This window comes from Ochotona princeps, chromosome 10 (assembly GCF_030435755.1).
Source record: "Ochotona princeps isolate mOchPri1 chromosome 10, mOchPri1.hap1, whole genome shotgun sequence".
Lineage (NCBI taxonomy): Eukaryota > Metazoa > Chordata > Mammalia > Lagomorpha > Ochotonidae > Ochotona > Ochotona princeps.
The window spans coordinates 30,188,797-30,212,655 of record NC_080841.1 but is presented as its reverse complement, the minus strand read 5'-3'; the positions used below and the strand labels follow the sequence as shown (position 1 = coordinate 30,212,655).

At 46.4% G+C, this 23,859-nt stretch overlaps 1 protein-coding gene across 1 annotated transcript in view; it reads left to right on the top strand.

Moving 5' to 3' along the window:
• SUSD4 (sushi domain containing 4) overlaps positions 1–23,859 on the top strand; it is a 118,193-nt gene that overhangs the window by 49,670 nt on the left and 44,664 nt on the right. The window contains exon 3 of the mRNA XM_004578615.4: positions 12,815–13,027. Within this exon, the coding sequence (XP_004578672.2) occupies positions 12,815–13,027 (213 nt within the window). The remainder of the gene's footprint in view (positions 1–12,814; positions 13,028–23,859) is intronic.

Genomic DNA, 23,859 nt, shown 5'->3' with positions numbered 1-23,859 from the left:
TTCAGTCCTTGGAGCTGCTCTCTAGGCCCCAGCTGTTCTCTGCTTCCCCACCTCCCTAATTCGGATTTATTTTACTAACTGAGAGCACTCATGACAAGTGGGCAGACAGTGCAGTGCAAGGTAAAGGTTTTGCAATGACAGGTCCATGTGTGTGGTAGGCAGAGATCCTCGGGCGTGTTGAGGACAGCATTTGTTTTGGACTTCGTTGTGAATCCTGTTGGTTGGCTGCAGCAAGTGTCTGCACACCCTCTTCCCCATTTTTGTAAATGGCTTACCCTGCCAGGCTCTGAGATGGTTTGTTAGAAGAGGAAGAAAAACAAGTTTCTCGATGTGTGGGAAGAATAATGTTCCCTTGGGTTTCTTAAAGTCACAAAAGAGATGCATGCTCTCTGTAGGTCTGTTTGGACAAATTCACAGTCATCCTCACAAGGCAATCTTTCAGATTGCCTGCTTCTTCAGAGACAGTTCTTTATAGTTCATGGTCCCTGCACACCTTTCTGGAGGTGAAGGTTGGCAGTGGTCCAGGGCATAAATGCTATCCAGTCAAAACGTCTTTGGCAGCAGGTGGCATGGTTCCCAGTCCCTCTCTGGGCTTTGCTCTGCCACCCTCCTGCTTCCTGTCCTAGCCCCTGTCACACCCCCTGTGTGAATTCATGCAGTTATGTACATTTTGGGGGCCTCTGCTGTCTCAGTTTTAACTTGAGGGAAATTATTTGAGTGAACTCTAGGTTTCCTTCCAAGAAAAATCTTCCAGAACTTCTGTATAGTGTTCCTGAAAACAACCTATATCCATGCTCGTATTACTTTTTAGTTTTCAAAATAGTTTTGCAGTGATCCCTTTTGGCTTAAATTGCTTGTTGGCGAGATGGGTGATAAAAGTTAGGATTGCAAATAGACCACTCTTTAAATAATCCCACTTTAGACAGACAGAGGATCTGCTGCCACAAGTTCTGGTCAAGCAGCCATTGTTGGGTTGATGACAGGTTCCTGAGGGTATGAAAGGGACAGGAACATTGGGTCAGGATTTTTTTATGATACATTTATATTGGTGATGACAGCAAGATTTCTCTCAGGGTAATCGTCTCACAAATGACTGAAGAAACAGCCCCAAACAGCCCCAGTCTCTCTGCTACATGAAGAGGGTGTGCAGGGGCTCACTCATCTGGAGGTTCACAGATAAGCTGGTGCAAGAGGGTAGTCTTCCACACAACACCATCCTAAGCAAGCCCCGCAATGGTCCCTTGCTCTTCCTTCCTGTCTCCAGCCCCTACCTAAAGTCCCAGGGACACCTAACACAGTAAACGGAACTTTAAAAGTCATCTGTGAACTGGACTGGGGTTTATGATGAGGAATCGGGAACAAGGATGGTTGGGCAGTTGTGACTCTGTTCAGCTGGGTGTTGATACCGTGACTGTGAGAACAGAGCCTCCCCAACCACTCGCCTGGTCTCCTGGGAGTCTTAGTAGCTGAACTGAGACCATGTACATCCAACTGCATTTAAACTGCCATGGTGTATACTTGTGGAACACATAGTTGAGTATTGCTTGAAAGCTGTTGCCCACAGAATGGGAAGAAAATGTGGTTTTGTAATAGACAGCCATGGACATTTTGAGTTTGCGATCTAGGTACTTTTGTTTTATAAAAAGCCGTAACTTCTGACTGCTTCTGTGCGTGAGCTTCCCTTTGTGATGGAGTGACCAAGTTCTGTCCAGGCCAGATTAGACATGGGACATTTAGAAGAGGAAGAGCCCAGAGAAGCTGTCTGATTGCCTCATTTATTACTAAGCGAGAGACACACACATGTTACTAACATGGGACAACCAGAAAGATTGGATAGCCTTGTCTGAGGAACTGTTTAGGGTCACAGAACTGGGCAGACAGGCAACCTTCATTTTGCCGAGGAGGGTTTGCGTGAACCTTACCAATGTGTGTGTGTGTGTGTGTGTGTGTGTGTGTGTGTGTGTGTGTGTGTGTGAGTGTTTTAATTATTCATGCCTTATTTGAGTGTTTGGACCATTTCCAAATTTGCATCAGTTGCAGAATTTCCCTGCTGCTCCCTTCCCATGGATAGAGGGAATCCTCAGCTTTTCCTGCCGAGTGCCTTCCTGTGCCTGCTTTGATTCCAGGAAGCCACAATGATTCGGCTTTTCCCTGTTAGAGTATCACAGCCTGGAATAGTTTTGTTCTGGTGTTGGGTCTGCTGGTGTGGCGCAGCATCGTGGGATGGGGAGAACACTGCATGGTGACTTAGCATTGTTATCAGTTTCAGTGGAGTTAAGGATTTAGGAATAATTAGGTAATCAAAATGAGTTAAATCAAGAGGGGGAAATATCAGTTCTGGCATCAAATGGGACAGCTATGACTTCCACATCTGTGGTCTTTATCCATTTTAATCAAGTCTAAATTATGCTATGAGGATTTATTTTTGCAATGTCTTGCTCAGGAATAGCAGACTTTATATTCAGCTCTGGATATTTCTTGAAACTCTAAAGCATTCTTCTACTCCTAGGGAAATGTTACCTGACTTGATTAGCATCCAAATATTTGGAGTTCGTTTTATGCTTATTATCGGAGTGTGCAGTGTTCATTGTAGCTTCTGGCTAATGGAATCCTGAAAACTGAGCCTTCAGCCCATGGAGATGAATTCTGCACCCCTCAACGCACTGCTTTGTCTTCAGAAACTAGGTGTCAGTGGTGCCCTGTTCATGTAGACCTGCTGTCAAGAGTAGTAGATCATGCTGATGATGTGGCAGAAATATTGCTATAGTAACTGGCTCAGCTTTGCTTCCTGGTGCTGCTTTGCTCGTTTGCTCCTGATCTTGTAGGGAAAAATCCATTTAGCCTAATAAATACCACCACCACCCCACTCCAGGTACTACTATTACTACTTATTATTATTACTACTACTTTAAACATTGCACTGGAAAGACAGATTTACAGAGAGGAGGAGAGACAGAAGGATCTTCCATTTGCTGTTCCACTCCCCAAATGGCTGCAATGGCTGGAACTGAGCTGATCCAAAGCCAAGAGCCAGAGCCAGGAGACAGGAGCTTCCTCGAGGTCTCCCATGTGTGTACAGGGTCCTGAGGACTTGGGCCATTCTCTGTTGCCTTCCCAGGCCTTGAGCAGAAGCTGGATAAGAAGTGGAGCATCTGGGACACAAACTGGCCCCAATATGGGATGTTTGTACTTTCAGGTGGAAGATTAGCCTGTCAACCGCCATGCCAGCCCCCCAAGGTGCTTCTTCATGTGGTAACTGACAGTACAGAAATTATAAAAAGAGATAACACTATGTTCTCAAACAAGAAAGTTAATTTACAGCCTTTGATTTCTTTTTTTTGATTTTTGTCTATTTTGCATCACAGAAAGATCCATCTTAAACCTCTTTGTTTGCTCTGAGCTCTTTCCCACCATTCTTGGAGTCATGGGCATTCCTCTTTGGAGCGTTGGTTTTGGTTTGATTTGTTGGTGCCCAGCCCTGTGTGCTGACATGGGGTGGGGTGTGCTTCCCGGCTCTCTTTTGCATCCCTCGAGAGACCCTGGGAGAGGTATTCTCTGGAAATGGCTGCTGACTCAGCAAGGGCCAGGGCGATCAATGCCCTGGAAACTGCCCACTCTTACATGTTCCCTCCAAGCTTGCTCTCAAAAATGGCAGAGCTCAAGTTTCTGGAGATTAATGTGTTAGCCAAGAGAAGGACTCTGTTTAGGACTGTTTCTTGTTGCTTCTAAGTTCTTTCTTCCTTCCAAGATGTACTTATTAGAAAGAACTACAGAGAAAGAGAGAGAGAAATATCTTCTATTCACCTGTTCACTCCCCAGATGACTGCAATAGCCAGGGCTGGGCTAGACCAAAGCCCAGGAACCATGAGCTCCATCCAGGTCTCCCACATGGGAGTAGGATCCTAAACATCTAAGCCATCTGCTGCTGCTTTTCCCAGGCCATTAGCAGGGAGCTGGATTGAATGTGAAGCAGGGCCCGGCGCCATGGCCTAGCGGTTAAAGTCCTCGCTTGAACGCCCCAGGATCCCATATGGGTGCCAGTTCTAATCCCAGTAGCTCCACTTCCCATCTAGCTCCCTGATTGTGGCCTGGGAAAGCAGCCAAGGATGGCCCAAAGCTTTGGGACCCTGCACCCGCATAGGAGACCCAGAAGAGGTTTCTGGTTCCTGGCTTTGGATCGCCGCAGCACCGGCCATTGATGTCACTTGGGGAGTGAATCATCGGATGGAAGATCTTCCTCTCTGCCTCTCCTCTCCGTATATCTGACTTTGTAGTAAAAATAAATAAATCTTTAAAAAAGAAAGTGAAGCAGTGTGATCAGTGCTTTGCAAGCAGGAAAGCTGACTTTACTAGGTGTGCCACAGCATTGACCCCCAACTTATTCCTAGGGTAAGTTAGGGGAAATGATAGCTTGGATATTCTCAGAAATTAAGATGGATCTCAGAAATTAGGAGCTTGCCTCCCTGAAACATTGTCTGCCTGAGAGCTGTGTGTTTTCATTCGTGAGGGCCTTGAGAGAACTGGCTGCGTACTAGCTGGCGCAAATTGGTTGAGTATTTGCCATCTGCTGGTCACCACTTTGCATGTACCAACCTTTCACTTTGTAAACATTCAGTTACTTTTAAAAATATTTTGTTTATTTCTATTTGAAAGGCAAACACAGACAGAGAGAGAGAGAGAGAGAGAAAGAGAAGGAGAGAGAGAGAGGGAATCTTTTGTGTGCTGGTTCACTCCCCAAATGGTTACAATGAGCAGAGTTGAGCCTATCTGAAATCAGGAGTATCTTCCAGGTCTCCCACTTGGTGCAGGGGCTCAAGTCCTCCTCTGCTGTTTTCCCTGGCCATTTACCAGAAGATGGATTGGAAGTGAAGCAGTTGGAAATGAACCAGTGCCTATATGGGTGTTGGTACCACAGGCAGAGGATTAATCCAAAGCACTGCTACATTGGCCCCTAAAAAGTTTAATTATTATTATTTTTTAAAAGATTTATTTTATTTTTTATCACAAAGTCAGATATACAGAGAGGAGGAGAGGCAAGGAGCTGGACGGGAAGTGGGGCTGCTGGGACCAGAACCAGCACCCATATGAGATCCCGGCTCATTCAAGGCGAGAACCTCAGCCGCTGAGCCACCACGCTGGCCCCAGCCCCTAAAAAGTTTAATTATTTATGAGAAACAGAGAGAGAGAGGGAGGGAGAGAGAGAGGGAGAATGAAGATGAGAATGAGAATCCCTATCTACTGGATCTCTTCCCAAAGCAAGGAGGGTGGAACTCCATCTGTATGTGAGTAGCAGGGACTCAACCACTTAAACTAAACCATTACCTGGCCTCTCCCAGTATCTACTGCATTAGCAGGAAGCTAGACAGAAAGGAAAGTAGCTGGCACTCAAAGCAGGCACTTCTCCTTGGAATGTGAGCATCTCAAGTGGCAACTTAGCGTATCCACCCCTTAGAACTAGATACGATTCCTGTAAGTCTCGCTATACATTTAAGGAAACAGAAAGGCTAAGTAACTTACCCAAGGTTTTACAGCTAGAAAATGACCCATCTGACTTGACTGGACAATAAGATGCTGGACTCTATGTTTGGTATATGCTTGCAATGGGGGAATCTCAACTGAACTTGAACTGTGGTTATGCAACAAGGTGGAGGAATCCACCATGGTGGGAGGGTTTGGGGAGGGGTGGGGAGAACCCAAGTACCTATGAAACTGTGTCACATAATACAATGTAATTAATGAATTAAAAATAATAAATAATTAAAAAAAGAATAGCAATAGCTGGTTGTATCAAAAAAAAAAAAAAAAGAAAATGACCCAACTGGTACTCAAAGCCCAGTCTCCCTACAGAACCTGTGCCCTCAAGGCAGCAGCTATGTTAGCTGCAGGGAGCTCATTTTCAGACATCACCATGAGCGGAGTATATCGGAGTATGTTGCAGTGCTGGCTTTCAGATCCCTCTGATGGGGACTCACTGAACAAAGCAGTCTGCTTTGCAAACGAACATATGTACCCAAATAGAATGAATGATGCCACCCTTGGCAATGTGCCTCTTACCCACGTAGGGTGTTCTCTGACATTCCTATTTCATGTCATTTCTAAGAAAGCTGGTAGTGACCCTTAAAATTGATTTCAGGACCCAGCTTATGATCATGAATCACAGATCAAAATTGACCGACTGTCCCAACTGTGAGTTCGGTGTCTGGGAAGCCCAGGTTCCTGTGTCTGTTGAATGACTGCCTGTCGTCCCCCTAGTCCCACTGGTCGTCAGCATGGGCTGTGAATGGACCGTATGTGTAGACAAATTGTAAATTTTTTCCGTCTATTTTTTTAAATGCCCTTCCCTCATCTTCCCCCCCCCCCCCTTTTTAAGGCAAAGAGCAAAGCCCTTGCCAACCATGGAGATCAGACTGGAGTGGAGAAAGATATTCGGGACTTTGTCGTGGAGGCACATGTTGTCTGTGCTTTGTTGTCCCTCTTGTTCCAGTTGTGATTTTGCCAGGTGGCTTTGTTTCCTGCTGTTTCTGCCCTCTGGTTCCTGCAGGGGTCTTTCATGCTCCCCACGGACCTGTCTTCTAGAGGTATGTTAGTTCAGGTGAGTTTTCCTCTGACTCCATCCTGACGAGAGTTGAGAATTCCAGGGCGTCCCTGGAGCTCGGTCCACCTGGCATTTCCTGAAGGTGCTTCCTGGCCCCTCAGTTCTTTATCATTGGGTATGTGTGTCAGGGAGGACGCTCCATGACAGCCTCGTCTTGGCTCAGGGCTGGCTCAGGTCATCTCAAATGCTGGATGAGGCCTCGCTGACTGATTGAGTGGACACACATCCCTGAGGCAATGCCAGGGGACTCTGAGGGGCAGGGTAGGGAGCTGCTCCAGGACACAGCTGGCTGCAGACTTCTGGCAGTGTGTTCTTTGTTACAGAACCACCAACAGCTAGGAGTGTTGTGCTTCACAATGTTGGCTATCTGGGGGTTTCGTTTGTGTGCCTGGTAGATTTTGCCTAATGTGACTGTCTTCACCATTGCCTCTTTCTTCCTCTTTGTTGTTCAGACCTTGTTCTACTATAATACTAGCTCAAAAGCTTTCTGGAAATTTCCCTCATCCTGAATAAGACAGGATGTCCCTATACATGTTCAGGTAGTTGTTTTTGAGGGGTTTGGAGATGATGGGAACCTCAGGGTAGCCTGTGGGCAGATGTGTATTGGCTGCCAGGAGATGGCTGGAGGGAATCCTGCCGGTGAAGCCTTACGCCTGACATACAACCTTCCATTTGTGCCCTTTGCTCAGTCATCCTATGGAGTAAACTTTCAGTCTTTAAAAATGGGAGAGTGTGTGTGTGTGTGTTATTCTTTTGTGGGACAGAAGATTTCCTTTTGCAGAACAAGGGTTCATTCTTTTCCAGGTTGGTGGTGTCAGAGACCACCGCATGTCTGTGACCAGAGAAGGACAGAATTCAGCCTGTTATAGCAGAAGGGAGACCGCTGAGGTCTAGAGGAGGGAAGCCCCTGAGTGGTGGAGCTCAGGCTTGCTGCACCTGCCACCTTCTCCTTGGTAACTGGCAGGGTGGTCATGCACTGCAGCCTGCAGGACTAACTCCAGGGGCTGGGTGGTAGCCTTGCCAGGAACGCCTCTCAGCACCAGAAATATACTGCAGAGCTACAGTCACTGCATAGCTCTCCAGAGCTATGGTCAGAGCTATGTCTGTGGCCACTAGACACTTGGGGACTTCCTGCCTGTGTCCTTGGGTTTGTAAGTGATGAGTCAGGTCTCAGGTGTAGCTGAAGGATCAGGAAGCCTCTCAGCATTGCTTATTGCTCAGCCCTGTGTTAACAGATGTAGGGGCTCGAAAGTGTCCAAAACCATGCCCTTTCCCTCAAAGAGTTAATAGTGTCATGAAGATTTGTGTTACTCACACACTGACATGTGACAGGAAAGGGCTATACTAGTAGACAGCAGTGTTAGAGCGTGGACCATGGACCAGGGCCCCTAGCTTTAGTTCCAGCTGTGCTATGAGCAGTTAGAATGGCTGGACCAGTCCCAAACATCTCCTGCCTCAGCCTTGTCCTCTGGGTGACAGAGTGGTCAGCTCAGGTGGCCTGTAAACGGATGGGTCTATGCTGTCTGTGTGGCTGACCCTAAGTGCTGTGGTGATAGAGAATGGTTTCTGGTTGCTCTTGATTCCAGACAACATTTGCAAGCATGTCTCTTGAAGCGTTCATGGGGAACCCCCTTTCTCAAAGCCCCGCAACCCTAATCCTGAGTCAATGTGTACAAAATTGGTTCATGCATTTGTATCTATCCCTTCCCTCAAAGCTCAACCAGCAGTTAACAGATAAATGGAAACCCAGCCCCGTTCTAAATTGATTTGGCTGCATGTGATCCCTTCTTCCTATCTAGAATATGACTTTTCAGTTCTAATAACCCCAAAGATTGCTTTTCACGCCTCTTTCGCTTTTATGATTCTTTCCAAAGACTTCTTACGTTGCTCACAGTAAAATTGTCTGGGAGGTTTGAGCTGGCTCAAGAGTAGCCAAGCCCCAAGTGGCAAGACCTCATAAAGAGACAGAGGGAGCCGTGCATTTGCTTGAATGAACAGAAAGGGGTACATCTAGCTGGTACTTGCTCAGCGTCGGGCTACAGAAAAGGAAGAGGTGGGATCTTGGCCGAAAACCGCAGTCCAAACTGTAACTCTGTCCTTGTCTTATTTGTTGGGTCCCAAATGCTGGCCAGAAAAACCAGTGCCAGTGATTATGATGATGCCTGTTCTTAGAAGGGACACCAGCTTTGTGTCAGCAACAGAGGGGACCGCAGGCTGGGACCCAGGCACTGCCCACACCTGACAGCCTCTGACCTGTAGGCAAGCAGCAGCGTCATTCATCTCATTTGTGTGAAGTGCCTCTGTACCTTTATTTAGGAAGACTGTGTGGGTGTGAATCCTCCAGAAAAATAGAGCCGGTAGGAAGATCTCTCTCTGTGTCCCATGCACGCATACACACACACACACCACACGCATGCACACAGGTGGTCCACACTTATAGTGCCTTAACAATTTTTTGACTTCATGATGACTATAAAAATGTACACATACAACTAATCTGTCCTTACATTTTTTTAATTTATTTTATTTGAAAGACAGGATTATGGAGGTGGAGAGGGAGTGATAGAGACCTTCCATCCACTGCCTCACTCCCCAATGGCTGCAACAGCCTGCGGCTGGGCCATACCAAAGCTAAGAACTTCATCCAAGTATCCCAAGTGGGTGCAGGGGTGCAAGCACTTGGACCACCATCCTTTGCATTCCCAGGCATATCTTCAGGGAGGTGGATTGAAAGTGGAGCAACCCAGACATGAGAAGTGCCCATATGGAATGCTGGCCTTCAGGTAGATATTTAGCAGAACAGATTGGACCATTATCCTGGCCAAGCTTTGCAACATGTTCCTTACCATCTTCCATTTGGGATGCTGGTCTTGTCCTGTCTTTAGACTTGGACTATCTTAGAACTTCCTCCATTGCCTGCCTGTTCTACCATATGGACTCAGACTGCAACTATGTCACAGGCTCTCCTGCAACTCCAGGAAACATAAATACAGCCACAAAAAAATGTTCCCCCACTTATATGCTGCTCAACTTAAAATGGGGACACATCCTGGTAAACTTATCGTAAGCTGAAAATATCTAAAGTCAGAAATGGACATGATACACCTAACCTACTGAACATCATAGTTAAGTTCAGTCTCCCTTAGGTTAGAGTGGGGTAAAAATCAAGTTATTGAAGACTATATTGAAGACAAAAAACTGAATACTTGAAACCCTGGTGTGATGAAACAGATGACATCTCAGAACTTTCAAAACCACTCAAGTAACACCCTTGAAAAGTTCTTCTCCACATGAGGATCTCCGAGGCATCATCAAAGGAACATCTGTCCCTGGATGCTGATGTAGTTTGACAGCAAGGAGTGGTCCCTTCCCCTTCTTCTCCTGTAAACATAGGAGGAAAAAAAAAGGGAAACATTTGTCCCACCCACCTTCCTCCAGATCTGACTCTCCCCACCCTAATTGGAAAATCACTTGGACGTGCATCCCTCTCAACTATGTAAACAATATTAAAAAAAATAACAAACAACAAAAGATTAAAAAAAGGGAGATGGAATATTCTCTTGTCCTCTCACTCCCCCAGAAAGCAAGCATGTTGGAGACCGTTTCTCTGTAAATAATTTTCTGCTGCTACTCAACTCCAAAGCATAGGCAGAATTTGAAGCTCGGGAGGGAATAGTTGAGACTTTAAGAATATTGATTCTTGGAGCAACTACAGGGGACAGGACAGAGGCACTTTGTTCCCAGGGTCAAAGCCAGCATAGTCAATGCTATGCTGCTCCTTCTGCCGTACTCACTGAGTCTGACTCTTCACCTGCCCTCCTGGGCCAGCTTGTAGGCACACACACCAGGGGCCAGCCCCCTGTTCTTCTGTTGCTGCTGCCGCAGGTCTCAGATGCTCATGACTTTTCTTGCCCCGTGTGTCCTGAAAGAAGGGCTGTGCCCTTCCAGGAGTTTCCATAATGTTGGTGTCATTTGAAGACCTTGATGTGGGCTTCCCCTAGGAGTGGCAGGACCTGGACAGAGCCTCCAGTGCTCAGAAAAGCAATGACCTGACTGGGACCAGCCAGGGAAGTTGAAGCACGAATTTGAGTCATGTTATAATCACAAACTACAACATACCAACTCACAGGAGAGTTGAATTGGATAAGACACCTGCTTTAAGGTCAAGTTCTATTCTAAAGCTAAGTATAAGCCAGGGAAACTGTTCAGGAATGACACCTGAAGTCTGTATTGCCTGTCAGGATGTGCAACTGCCTAAGGAGCCAAGTAAAATGCAAACCAGAGAATTAATACTGATTCTTAGGATTTGTTTATTTGAGTGGATCTGTACCTAGACCATTTTCTCTCCTCTTTTTTAGTACCCAAAAATGCCCTTATTTCAAGGATGTGCTGTCTGGTTGGGCTTATCATCATTATCCCAGGAGGGTACTAACTGAATGGCTCTCCAGGAAATGACTCAAGATGGGAATCAGGCCCATAGAGAGTACTTTGGAGGTGGAATCCGAACCTCTCACAGGCCCTAAAAATGACTATCTTGCTGGCTGGGCTTTGTTGTCCATGAGGAAAAAGTATTTTTTGAGATCATGCCATTGTCTCATTCCTCTCTCCAGTACCAGCGGCTGAACCTCCTGACCAGCAGCATACCTGATTGTCAGCATTGTTCCAGGCTGGGGGACACAGGACGATCCTGGCTGTGTGAAAGCTGAGAGTGGGCAGAAGTGTTCTAGAAGAGATGCAGTAATTAAAGAAAAAGTCCACAGCTGGATTTATGAGGAAGCATGTGGCTTTCAGATTGCAACTCTCATGATGTTTTTCTCATCAGTTAGCACAAGGGTCCTTTCTCTGATGGTGTCCAGTCTTTACAGATACACCCTTCTCTGAGAGAGAATGGCTTTGTGGCAAAGGCCAGGGTGTGATCAATTGAGGGGCACAACCTGGGATTAGGCATTCAGGAGGGCTTGTTTGTTATCAGGTTGTGGCTGCCCAGTAATAGGTGCACCAGGGGGTGGGAGGCACTTGGAGATTCCAACCAAAACTCTGGTTTAGACCTGTCTCTGACCCTACAGTGGTGAGGAGTAGGAAGGCTAAAGTGTTTGGGACTGAGGATGAGGGTGGGGGATGGTTGTAAAATCTATGGAATGTGAGATGTTCAGGTTGGGAGAAGAGAGAATGGGGAAAGGATGTTACGTGAGAATGTTCTGTGCCGCAAGAGATCATTTCACATCTGTGGCTGTGGAACATGTCAGCTTCCAGGACTGTGGGGCCATCTGTGCTACTGTTTGGAGGGGTGGGCACAGCTGGCTGATGGATTCAGTGGAGTAGTTGGCATGTGGATCTGTCTATCCATCTATTCACTCATCCATTCACCCACCATCTCACTCACTCATCCATCCAACCCTTCACCCACTTACCTTTCTGTTTGCTTGTCTTTCCGTCTGTCACTCACCCACCCATCTGTCCACTCAAATATCCACCTAACCATCCACCCATTCACTTACTCATCCATCCACCTAGTCATCTTTCCTTCCAGCCACCCATCAATTCAACCATCCTTCATTATCAGCAGGTGTAGAATGGCTGCCAGGTGTTTAGGAGGTAAAGAATTAGACCTTGCCTTCCCCAGTGGCCTAGTAAAGGTAATAGCTAAGTAGACTGGCAGTGCTGTTCAGAGTGAGCCCACAGTGCCTTGGTGGAAAGGAGGGCTCCCATTCCTGCTTTGAAGGACGCGGGAATGCTCCCTGGAAAAGTCATTGCTTGGCTGAGTACTGGAGGTTGAGCTCATCATGGAGAATGTCCTTCCCTAAAGGCTCCCCCACAGTGGAACCCCCATCCCCTGCAGAGTACTGTCTGAAGTTTTTATCCACCCTGACAGGCAGGGCTGAGCTCCCTTCTGACCCTTTCCTGACCACTCTTCTTCCATTTGCATGTCTGTCTGCTCCTGACACCTCTACTCCTGCTGTCTTATCCCATAGCCTCCTTGAAGTGCTGCCTTGGCCACAGAAGTGATAGCTCAGCTGAGCGCTCCGGTGCAGGGCAGAATGCAACAGGCACCGTGTGCTGCCTCATCTATGCTGTCGACGCCATGGGTGGGGAGGAAGAGGGGTTCAGCCAGAGTGATCAGGGTGTGTGAAATCACACTGCCTCTGCTGTTGATCTGGGCTGTTCTTGACATTGGAAGAATACATTCAGAGATGCCTTTCTCTCTCTCTGTTGATATAGGGTTTGATGACCTCCATGTGTGTGCTGACCCAGGCGTCCCTGAGAATGGCTTCCGGACACCCAGTAGCGGGGTCTTCTTTGAAACCTCGGTGACCCGGTTTCACTGCCAGGATGGCTTCAAGCTGAAGGGCTCTACCAAGAGACTGTGCATGAAACATCTGAATGGAACCCTAGGTTGGATCCCAAGTGATAAACCCGTCTGTGTGCAAGAAGGTAAAGCACCTCCTGTCTCCAATGCCGCCCTTGTGGCTTGGTGTGTGTGAGCCACAGGGATGTGGGGCTGTGTGTGACAGAAGGGGCCCACACCCAGGGTTGCTCTCTGTGTTTCTGGCTAAAATTGCATACTGGAAAAGCTGGCATGTGTCATGAGGGCTGGGACCTGGGAGGCATTAATCTCCACATTAACAGTGATACTCTTCCTTCTCTGTCTTAATTACAGTCCAATTTATCACCATCTTTGTCAATGCGAGAGAGTAACTCAGATAACATAAGGATCATTTATTATCAGTCTGCCAACTCACCACTCATTTCCATGTTCCTCAATAAATGTGCAGTAAACACCCTGCATGAAAACTATCGTTAGTGAGATGGAGACAGAGGCGTCTGTGACTCGGAGGAATCAGCCAGTTACTACTTCTGAGTTTGGTGTTGTAAAGGACTCACTTAGGAGTAGAAAGAACTGTGACAGGCAGTGATAGACTGACAGGGTAGACGTGTGCTTCTAGCAATTACTCCTAACTATACTGGTGAGAAGATATTCATTTGCTTCTAGAAATTACCCTAAATATCTGTTGGTTGGAGATTTTTCACTTTTTGTAGATGCATTTAGAGTTTTCAAGAATGGATTGAGTTTAACTCATTGCAATGGCAAATGATTGGTCACATGGTTCAGAAGATCAGCAGGGCTGAGGTTGGAATTGGCATGAGTCAGGAATCAATTCTAGACCCACATTGTTATGAGGCATAGAACTTATATCGGGTTCATTAGAAATTGGTTTCCATTTAATGTTGCTGTTGAGTTTATTTGAGGATGATGGAACCTTTCTAAGGAAATATAAACTGTTATGATGATTTAGCATATACTTCCTGTATGAGACTTATAAAATGATTTAATCTGGCAAGCATTTTTCAAGTTTCTATTATGTTCTTCCTTATGGTGATCCCAAAGGATGGGTAAGATAGTGTCTATGTTTGCTTCTATTTTAAAGCCAAAGTGAATACAATAAACGTTTCAAGTTTTTAAAAATTAATTCATTTTTCTTACATGTTTCCCATGGGATGGCAAGAACCCAGTTACTCAGAGGGTAAGCATGGGTGGGAAGCTGGAGCCGAGTCTGGCATCTTAACCCCTAGGGTAACGCCTGACCCAGGCTTTGCTTTTTTTTTTTTAAGATTTTTATTTTATTATTATTGGAAAGCCGGATATACAGAGAGGAGGAGAGACAGAGAGGAAGATCTTCCATCCGATGTTTCACTCCCCAAGTGAGCCGCAACGGGCCGGTACGCGCCAATCCGATGCCGGGACCAGGAACCTCTTCCGGGTCTCCCACGCGGGTGCAGGGTCCCAAAGCTTTGGGCCGTCCTCGACTGCTTTCCCAGGCCACAAGCAGGGAGCTGGATGGGAAGTGTAGCTGCCGGGATTAGAACCGGCGCCCATATGGGATCCCGGGGCTTTCAAGGCAAGGACTTTAGCCGCTAGGCCACGCCGCCGGGCCCCAGGCTTTGCATTTTAAAGAGAAACCTAAAATGACTCACTGCACACAGTCCCTGGGCAAGGGGAAAGTCTCTCCCAGCTGTTGCTGTGGCAACCCCTGCCCTACCTTCATTGGAAGGGTGTTTGTGATTATGCTACACACCACATCCTTCTAGCAGGAGCCCCAGCCTCCTGCTGATGAAAGATTGGGGGTGGAGGTAGGTATGGATATTCCAGTGCACCTTTGGGATAGATAGTACATTGCTTGTACAAACACAGGTCTTTCTTTGAGTTTCCTTTTCAGAGGATTTGCTTTGGGAGGTAGAAGGCGCTAAAGCAGAGCTACAGCAGACCGACGTGTATATGGAATGTGGTTTCAGTGTTTTGAGTATTTCTTTGCTGCAGCCTCTCGACAAAGCAGGGGAGAACCTTGGCTTTTTCTTGTCTTGCTTGAGTAGCTCAGAGAACAGTCCCCAGATGCATTGGTCACTGGGCTTCAAGTCAACTTCAGATATGGTGCATAATTAGTACATAAGCTGTCTGCAGGAGACTGGAACCACCTGGCCCCCGCAGATGGCTTGGTGGCATGAGTCTCCCAGAATGGGTCCCAGAAGAGCTCAGAGCCACAGTGGTGCCCCACTTACTCCCAGTGTGATGCAGCTCAGAGGGCTTGCAAGGGTCTCTGCAGAACACTGCCTATTCCAAAGTGAACTGAATTTGGGGGAAATTTTCCCCTATCATTGGCCAGTCAGCCCCTTTCAGATGGACAGGATCTGAGGAGCCAAGCAGAAGACAAGGCATTGCTTAAACCACACAAATAACATAGCCCCCATGGTATTGTCTGAAGGCGGAGCCCATGTGCAGGCTGGCTTTCCTCATTGTGAGGACAGACACCCCCAGTGTCACCCTAGGCTCTCGCTGGAAGCCAGGAGTACGGCCTGCAGCACCACACAAAGAGTAAGGCTTGAAGGAAGTGTGTAGCAGTGGAATGGAGGAACATGTGGTTTGATCCATCAGACTTGCTAAACGCAAGGAACAACCTCATCTGGCCTTGTAGTGAGTCTGCAGGGAGAAATACCTTGATCATAGAGAGCTATGGGTCCACATGACACGCCGAGGCCATGAATTCTGACAACCAGCTCAGCTCCCTGCACTCACTAGATGTTGCCATTTATTATGCATGTCTGAGTAGGCAGTTGTCATCCACAAGGTACAAAAGGAAGGGAATGGTAGCTCTGTTTGCCTTCCTGTCATGTGGACAGTGAGTTTATGGAAGCCAGCTTCCTCTGCCTTTCCCTGAGAAGATACCCTTCAGCCCTACGCACACACACACACACACACACACACACAGTTTTTGAAGAGGGATTTGGTTGAGATTGGCATCACTCACAGGCATTTACTCTGTGACTATTCACACTAAGCTCGTGCAGGAGCTGCCAGCTTCTTCCTGGCCTTTTCTTGTGCTGCTTTTACTGATATTTAAGTTCCAAGTACAGTTGACTTTGGCTGTTTTGGATAATTTACATGGAAAGCACATGGGCTCTCCTTCCTTCTGTACTTCTGATTGGCTTAGCACATACATTATTGCTCTGGTCATCTATAGTGTTGCTGCTGTAGTTGTGTCTGAGATAACATGTTGGGCATTGTGAGCTGAGCTTCCATCCTACATCCTGTACTTTGGGGATGCTTATAAGAGAAATAGGAATTCAGTTGACATCAATCCTGAACCTGTCCCTTGCCCGAGTCACAAAAGACAAAGTCTCCCTTACCATCCCCTGCACCTTGTCCTGTCCCTACACACCTACACGGGTGAGTGCATCACACACACACACACACACACTTCTGTTCCCAGTTTCCCCATTACTCTTGTTTTTCTTTCCCCATGAAGACTGTGTGTCTATGATATGGATGAGGTCTCTATACGTTGTACACATCATCCTCTGTAATCCTTCTGTATACAAGCTGGGTGCTAGTATCTTGTTTGGCAGATGGGAAAGTGACAGATCAAGGAGACTAGAGTTCCCCTTGTCTCTTGCATAGCAGCAGAACAGGGCTTCAGGTCCAGGTATATGCCGTCTGGCACACTCATTTCACTGACCAAAGATGAATGTCTCCAGGGGAATGGAGACCCAGACCCCAAGAGGAAGGCCTCTTACAGCAACACACTTGCTATGAACTTGTCTTTGCAGGGCACTGGTTCACAAAGCGATCCCCTGCACCAGCACTTACTAAAAGTGCAGACTCAGAACACCTGCTTCAGAGTGCTAGGGATATAGCCAAGGGCTCTGCATCGAAAAATTCCCAGCTGATTCTTACACATGTCCACTGGTGGGTCTAATAGTGCTTTGTCAGTGAGAGGAAACAGGATTTTCTCTAGTGCCCCACAGAAATCCGTACATATCATCCCACCCCTTTTTTAAAGATTTGATTTATTTTATTTTTTTATGTTATGTTATGTTATGTTATGTTATTATTTTATTTTATTCAAAAGGTAGAGTTACAGAGAGGAAAATGCAAAGGCAGAGAGAGGATATGTTCAATCTGCTGGTTCCTTCCCCAGATGGCTGCAACAGCCAGGGCTGGGCCAGGTCAAAGCCAGAAGCCTCCTCCAGATCTCCCATGTGGGTAGAGGGACCCAAGTCCTTGGACCATCCTCCACTGCTTTCCCAGGCATACCAGCAGGGAATTGGATGAGAAGTGGAGCTGCTGGGACTTGAGCTAGGGTGCATAAGGGTTGCCAGCACTGCAAAATGATGGCTTATTTCACTACATCACAGTGCTGGCCCCAACATCATTCCTTCTTAGCCTCAAAGAATGTCAGTGCACTCACTGTGCAGATGCAGGAAATGCAGCCTGTGACTTACAAAACGAGCGAGCTGGGATTGGGTCAGCTTCCTAACTCCTTGCAGAGCTCTCTGTTGTACTAGTGTGCAACCCGGGTGACCTGGCATGATCACCTGGGGATTTTAAAGCAAAATCTGCCCATATCTCATACTGCTGTAGTTGTTCTGGGCAGAGGGAGTCCCAAAAGCACCCAAGGATATCCTTCACCTGAACTTACCCTCTTCATGTCCCTATTTACCTGGTTGTAGCCAAGGGTGGCAGGGAACACAGGGGGAACACCGTTCTACCCTGAGCCCAGCTGGCTACAGCTCTGTGCTTAACCCTCTGTTGTCCAAGTGATTGCAGAGTGCAAATGGGAAAACATAGTAACACTGTCCATTGAGGCCAGCATTGTGACACTTGGATGATTGTACTACCCATGACAATGGCATTTCATATAGGAGCACCCATTCAAGTCCATGCTGCTGCACTTTTGATCCAGCCTCCTGCTAGTGTGCCTGAAAAAGCAGCAGAAGATGGCCTTGGGCCCCTGTCACCCACGTGGGGGACCGGGATAGAGCTCCTGGCTGTAGGCTGGCCTAGTCCCAGCTGTTGCAATCATTTGGAGAGTGAACTCAGTGGTTGGAAAATCTGTCTCTCCCTCTTTCTCTTTCTCTGCCAGTCTGCCTTTCAAATAACAGAATACATACATAAATATTTTTTAAATAATTCGTCCACCAAGCATTATTTTTAAGTACTTTCTAAAATATGGTGGCTCCCATAGGCATTCCCAGGATTGCTGTAACAGCTGAATAATTTGGTATGCAGAAGGTGTTTTGAGCTTTCTGGGGAGAAGGTACAATGTGAGTTTAAGTATTGTTACATTATAAATCTTTAATTAAAAGATTTAACTTGACTTGCGAGCTAAAGCTGGCCGTCAAGTTGGCAGATAGCTCCTTTATTTATTGCAGAAGGGAGGTGAGGGTCGGGTATTTTTCAAAAGTGGGACTGATCATACATGTTTTTACAGTTACTCATATATTAAGGTGAATTGCCTCCCAGTTCCAGAAGCTTCTCTAAACAGATGTATTAAAAATGTTTTGTTTAGCATCCTTTCTTTCTCATGTGCATTTTCTCTCACCTGAATTTTCTTTCTTGTTGCCTTCCACATGGCTTATCGGAAGCTGCAGCCTCTGCCTAGGGGGACAGGCACATTTGCATGTCTGCGTCTAAGACATGCTCCTCTCATTTTCCATCCTTGGAGCTGGGAAGGAGCAGAGAGGGGGGCCTCTACCTGTCTCCAGGAGCACTGTCGTCTCCTATTGATGCTGCTAACAGAGTCACTGCCTTCCTGTTCCCGTTCCCTTGTGGCTTCAGTGTGAGTGTGGGTTTTTTGGGTTTTTTTTTGTTGTTGTTCTTAAAGAGATTTCTTGAACTTAAATGTGGTCATGACTCGAAAGAATAAAACAAAAAGAAATTCTGGAGGAAATAAGGTCAGGACAGACGGGGCAGAGCCAGCAAAGCTAAGTGACAGAGATGATCAGTTATCATTGTTGTGGAGTGACAGCTGGGCTGCCACAGGCGAAGGCTGGCACGAGGCGCAGGGAGAGTCCAAATTAGCACAATGCTGCTCCGTCTCCAGCTGCTGCACGCCTCCCTCCACGTCACCCAGCGCTGGGAGTTCACCCCTCCTGGTCAGGACTGCCACATGAGGGGCTGGCTTTAAGAAATGATTAGGCACATCCACAGTGCCGTGCGTGTACAGATTCTTGTCAGATTGTGCATGAAGGTCACGCAATGATTGTTAGCAATCTGAACACCAGGTTGACCGCATATATTCCCCAACAAGAGTGTTTTTTTTTTTTTCCTGAGCTCGCAGCTCCAACGACCCAGAATTAGGCTGACTGCCTATGAAAAATGCAGGGTTGCCCCCATGGGTGTCTTCCAAACCCATCACGGATAAAATGCAGCTTCTGCTGCAACATTCTCGAGTGGTTTGGGGATGATCGTGGCTTCCTGTCAGCACCTTGTGAGTCCTATTAGGCGCTGAATCACCTCTCCTTGGAACCTCATCCTGGGTCTGTGGAATCACTGCTTCTCCCCCGGAGCCCCCCTCCTCCCTGCCATGCCACCCTCGGATTTGAGGCTGTTCTTTCTTGCATTTGTCTGACACGGTTGCTAAGGGATGGGCCAGGGCTTGTTCAATTCCCAGCTTGTCAGGATGTTTTGGTTGCCATCTTCAGTCTTGCCTGTCACCTGGACTGGCCAGCTGTATCTCGTCAGGTGGTTATTAGGATGCCTGCATCCCCTGTCAGAGTGTCTGAGTTCAAGTGCATGTTTTGCTCCCCCTCCCAGCTTTCTGCTAATGCACACCCTGGGAGGCAGCAGGTGGTAGCCAAGTAATTGGATTCCTGCCAACCACATAGGAGACCTGAAGAGAGTTCCAGCTCCTGGTTCTGGTGCCAGCCTGGCCCTACTCCAACCATTGCAGCCTTCTGGGAAAAGAAACAGAGTGGAAGTCTTGTGTCTGTCTGACTCTCTTTCCTTGCCTCTTCACAACAATAACAAAACAATGGCATGTAACATTTGACTTTGCAAGTATTGCCCAAGAAGCCTTATGAAGAAATGCATGTTTTGCCCACGGAATGAGAATTCAGCTGCCTCAGGGGGTTCTTTCTGAGAATTTCAAGAAGAGCAGAAGACCTGTGAAAGTCACCTGCACAGGCATTTGCGATGCCATTGGGAGCTTACCTCTGTCTACCAAGGGTTTCTGTCACTTCCTTGTCCTGTGTTGATGAGACGCATTGACCTACAGTTTCCTTTCCTCTGATCTTCTTGGCAGGCTGTACAGACCAGAGGGTGGGTACACCCACGGAACTTGGTGTAGTCCTGCAGGATCGTGTTCTGAAGGAGTCTGTGTAAGACTGGTGCTGTGTCTCCACGTTTCCCTTAAACATTTAGTGGAGTGCATGAGGAAGTCTCCTAAAACTAGACTTTTCTTTACGGAAAGGTTTTAACTCTCGCTTTGGAATTAGATTTATTTAATATATTGTATAGTGTAATCATTTCCTATTTCTTAATTTTGTCAATTTCTGCATACTGTAGTTTTTTTTTGTTTGTTTTAGGAGTTTGATTCCATTCTAAGGTTTCAGTTTTTTGGTATAAAGTTTCTGTAGTATCCTTTTTTTAAAAAAAATACAGGATTTGTAATGGTGTCCCTTTTGTTTTCAAGTTTATTTTTATTTGAAAGTCAGAAAGAAGGAGAGCTACAAAGAGACAGAGAGAGAGAAAGATCTTTTATCCATTAGTTCCTTTCCCAAATGGCTGCAATGACCAGAGCTGATCCAGTTTGGAACCAGGAACATCTTCTAGGTTTCCCATGTAGGTACATGTTGATTTTCTCTTTCATTAATGTTGACTTTATTACATACTAGATGGTGCTTTTTTTTGGGTTTAGCAGCTTGTCCTTTTCTATCATTTCTTCTCTTCATTCTTCATTTTAATAGTATTTATTCATTTGACAGGCAGAATTAGAGAGAGAGGGAGAGACAGATCTTTCACCTATGCTGGGCTGTTCTGAAGCCAGGAGTCTGGAGCTGTTTCTGGATCTCCCACATAGGTACAGGAGCCCAAGCACTTGGTCCATTGTCCACTCTTCCCCAGACTGTTAGCAGGGAACTGGATTGGAAGTGGAGGAGCCAGGACTCGGAGTGGTTTCCATATGGAATGTCTGTGTCGCAGGCAATAGCTTTACTGGCTATGCCACAGTGCTGATCCCTTTTAGTATAGATTTCTGGAAGAATTCCCACTTTGAATACTTATCAATAATTCTAAACTTATGCATGCCTAATAACATGTTCTGACACATAGAAAGCAAAAAGTAATAGAACCATAGGGACAAATCCACTACATCAGAGAGTACTTTAAACATCCTCTTGGTAACTGTAGAATAAGCAAGGGAAAGGCAACCAGTAAGAAAATAAAATCCTGAACAATGTTATTTGTGACATTGATGCAGCGAGCTGCAAGATGTGCATTGCTGCTTGGTAGATGTCTTCCTTTTTTAATATGTATGCTTACATTTAGACAGCAACTTATGGACATCATTCTGTATGCATAGCATACATTTTAATATATAGCATTTTCATTGTTATTCAGTGTGAAATATTTTGTATTTTTATTATAATCTCTTTCTGAGCCCATGCATTATTTAGAAAGGTATTATTCAATTTCCAAGCATGTGGAGGTTGTCTGGCTATTCATTTCTATCTTTATTTCATTGTAGCCAGAAAGCACACTATATAATTTCAGCCTTGGAATTTGTTAAGACATTATAATGGCCCAAGTATGGCCAATTTTTGTGTTTCATGAATGCTTGGAAAAATGTGTCCCACTCTCAGTCCCTCAGTTAAGAACCCATGAAGAAATACTATCCAAGTTTCAGCTATGAAAATCTTTTCATAATAGAATGCAGATACTCATTGTCTTATCATCCACCGGTAACTGAAATAAGCTAAGAGGTGTGTCAAGGAAGATTCCAAGGATGCAACGTGTGCTCTGGCTCTGTCTCAGTGGATGCATGCTAAGGACTGACCTGAGAACAACTCCACTTTCATGTTCAGTGGTGAGAGAAAAGGTCCAGTGGGGAGAGAAGCAGCCTAAAGCTGAGTCCATCCTTAGGGCAGTACCCCCTTTTTGAGCAGCACCTCTCTCTCTCTTCGTAACCTCTGTCTAACTCAGGCCTCTCCTTTTCTCTGTTTATGTGGATTTTTTGTGATGCCATGGTTGACTTCCAGGGACTCTGTTCAGCTTCTCCAGCCTGGTCCTGGAGAAGCCTTCAGCCTTCTCCTGCCTGGGCTGGCTGTACTGGTTTAGGACAGCCTTCTCTGAGTTGGGTTGAACAGCATTCTTCAAAACAGCAGTGCTAACAGGATTGCAGTTCCGGGGAATGTCGTAAGTTACTACTTGGGGGGAATAAAGAGTCCTGTGGTCTAAATTTCAGGAGTCCCCAAGACCATCCTTACTCTTGACAACAGCTGTAGTTTTGGCATTTCCCTCAAACACCCTCACTTCTGATACCAATTACAAGTTTGGGATCATCAAGGCCACCCTGAAGTTCAGTAATTCACTATGATTCAGAACTAAAAACAAAGAAACAAACAAATCAGCTTTGTGGCTAAGGTTTATAAGGGAAGGTCGTGGATTAACATCAGCTGAGGGAGATGTGCCCAGAGTGGAACCAAAGGTGTGGCTGACCTTCAGGACCTCCAGCAGTTGAACTGATGCTGCATGTCCCAGGACCACCACCCTGAATTATCTCCTTAGCATATCTTGCCTGCCAGAGCCCAGAGCTCAAGCAAGGCATTCCAGGCTAAAACAGGAAGTTGAGCCATGGCTGCAGCTGTCTTGGGGCAGGGTCACCCTTCATGTATACAGCAAACCCTTTGAGGATATAGAGGCAGGCATGGGAGGGTCCATGCCTCGTGAACTCCACTGGCTCCTGTCACTCCAGGAGAACCCAGTCCCCTGACCATCCCTTCTCGCACCCGATCCCTGTGTTGCAAACACATAGGTGTTTTGTGTTTCTGAGAATACCAAGCTTTCCTGGCCTTTGCACTGGGTGTTCCTGCTGCCTAAAATATTCTTCTCCCAGAGCTGCACTTAATTGGGTTTTTTGTGTCATTCAAGTCCCAGCTTAATAAATGTCATTTCCTCAAGAGGCCCCTTTCCTGTCTGCCCAAATTAAATGAGTCCCTGAGTCAGTCCCTCCCATGTCACCTTGTCATGTGTTCATCATGGCTGTGAACTTTGCCTGCTATTTTCCAGCTCGTTTATCACTTAACTTCACCATGAGTAGTCTCTCTGCAAGCAAGGACTAAAAGTAAGATTCTTGAATTCTGTCTTTAGCACTTAGAAGATCTTGGGCCTAGGATAAATGCCCAGTAATCCAGTAGCTGAATGAGGAATGGAACAGCTGGGTGAAGAAATTGGCTTTGCAGATAGTGGTTCAATTCAAGTTGAATTGAGTTCTTTGTGGCAAGGCCTTCGAGCCTCCCATGCAGTCCTGTGGTTGGTGACCCTCTGAGTGCATATTATGAAGCATACTGGGAATATTGATGTCAAAGCCTGATGTTTTTAAGGAACCAGAATCTCTTTCATACGTAACTAATATTTCTTAATGTTTTGATGAGGCTGGTGTTAAGACTCTGCAGGTTAAACTGCCGCCTATGATGCTGGCATGCCATATGAATGCTGGATTGAGTCCTGACTGCTCTACTTCCAGTCCAACTCCATGTTAATGTGCCTAGGAAAGCAGCAGAGGACGGACAAGTATCTGGCCCTTGCCACCCACAGGGAAGAACAGGGTAAAGTCCCAGGCTCCTGGCTTTGGCCTGGCTCAGCCCTGGCCGCTGTGGCAGTTTGGGGAATGAACCAGCAGGTGGAAGATCCTCTCTAACTGTTTCTCGCTCTCCCTATAACTTTGCCTTTCATATAAATGAAATAACTTTTTATAAATGTTTTATTTATT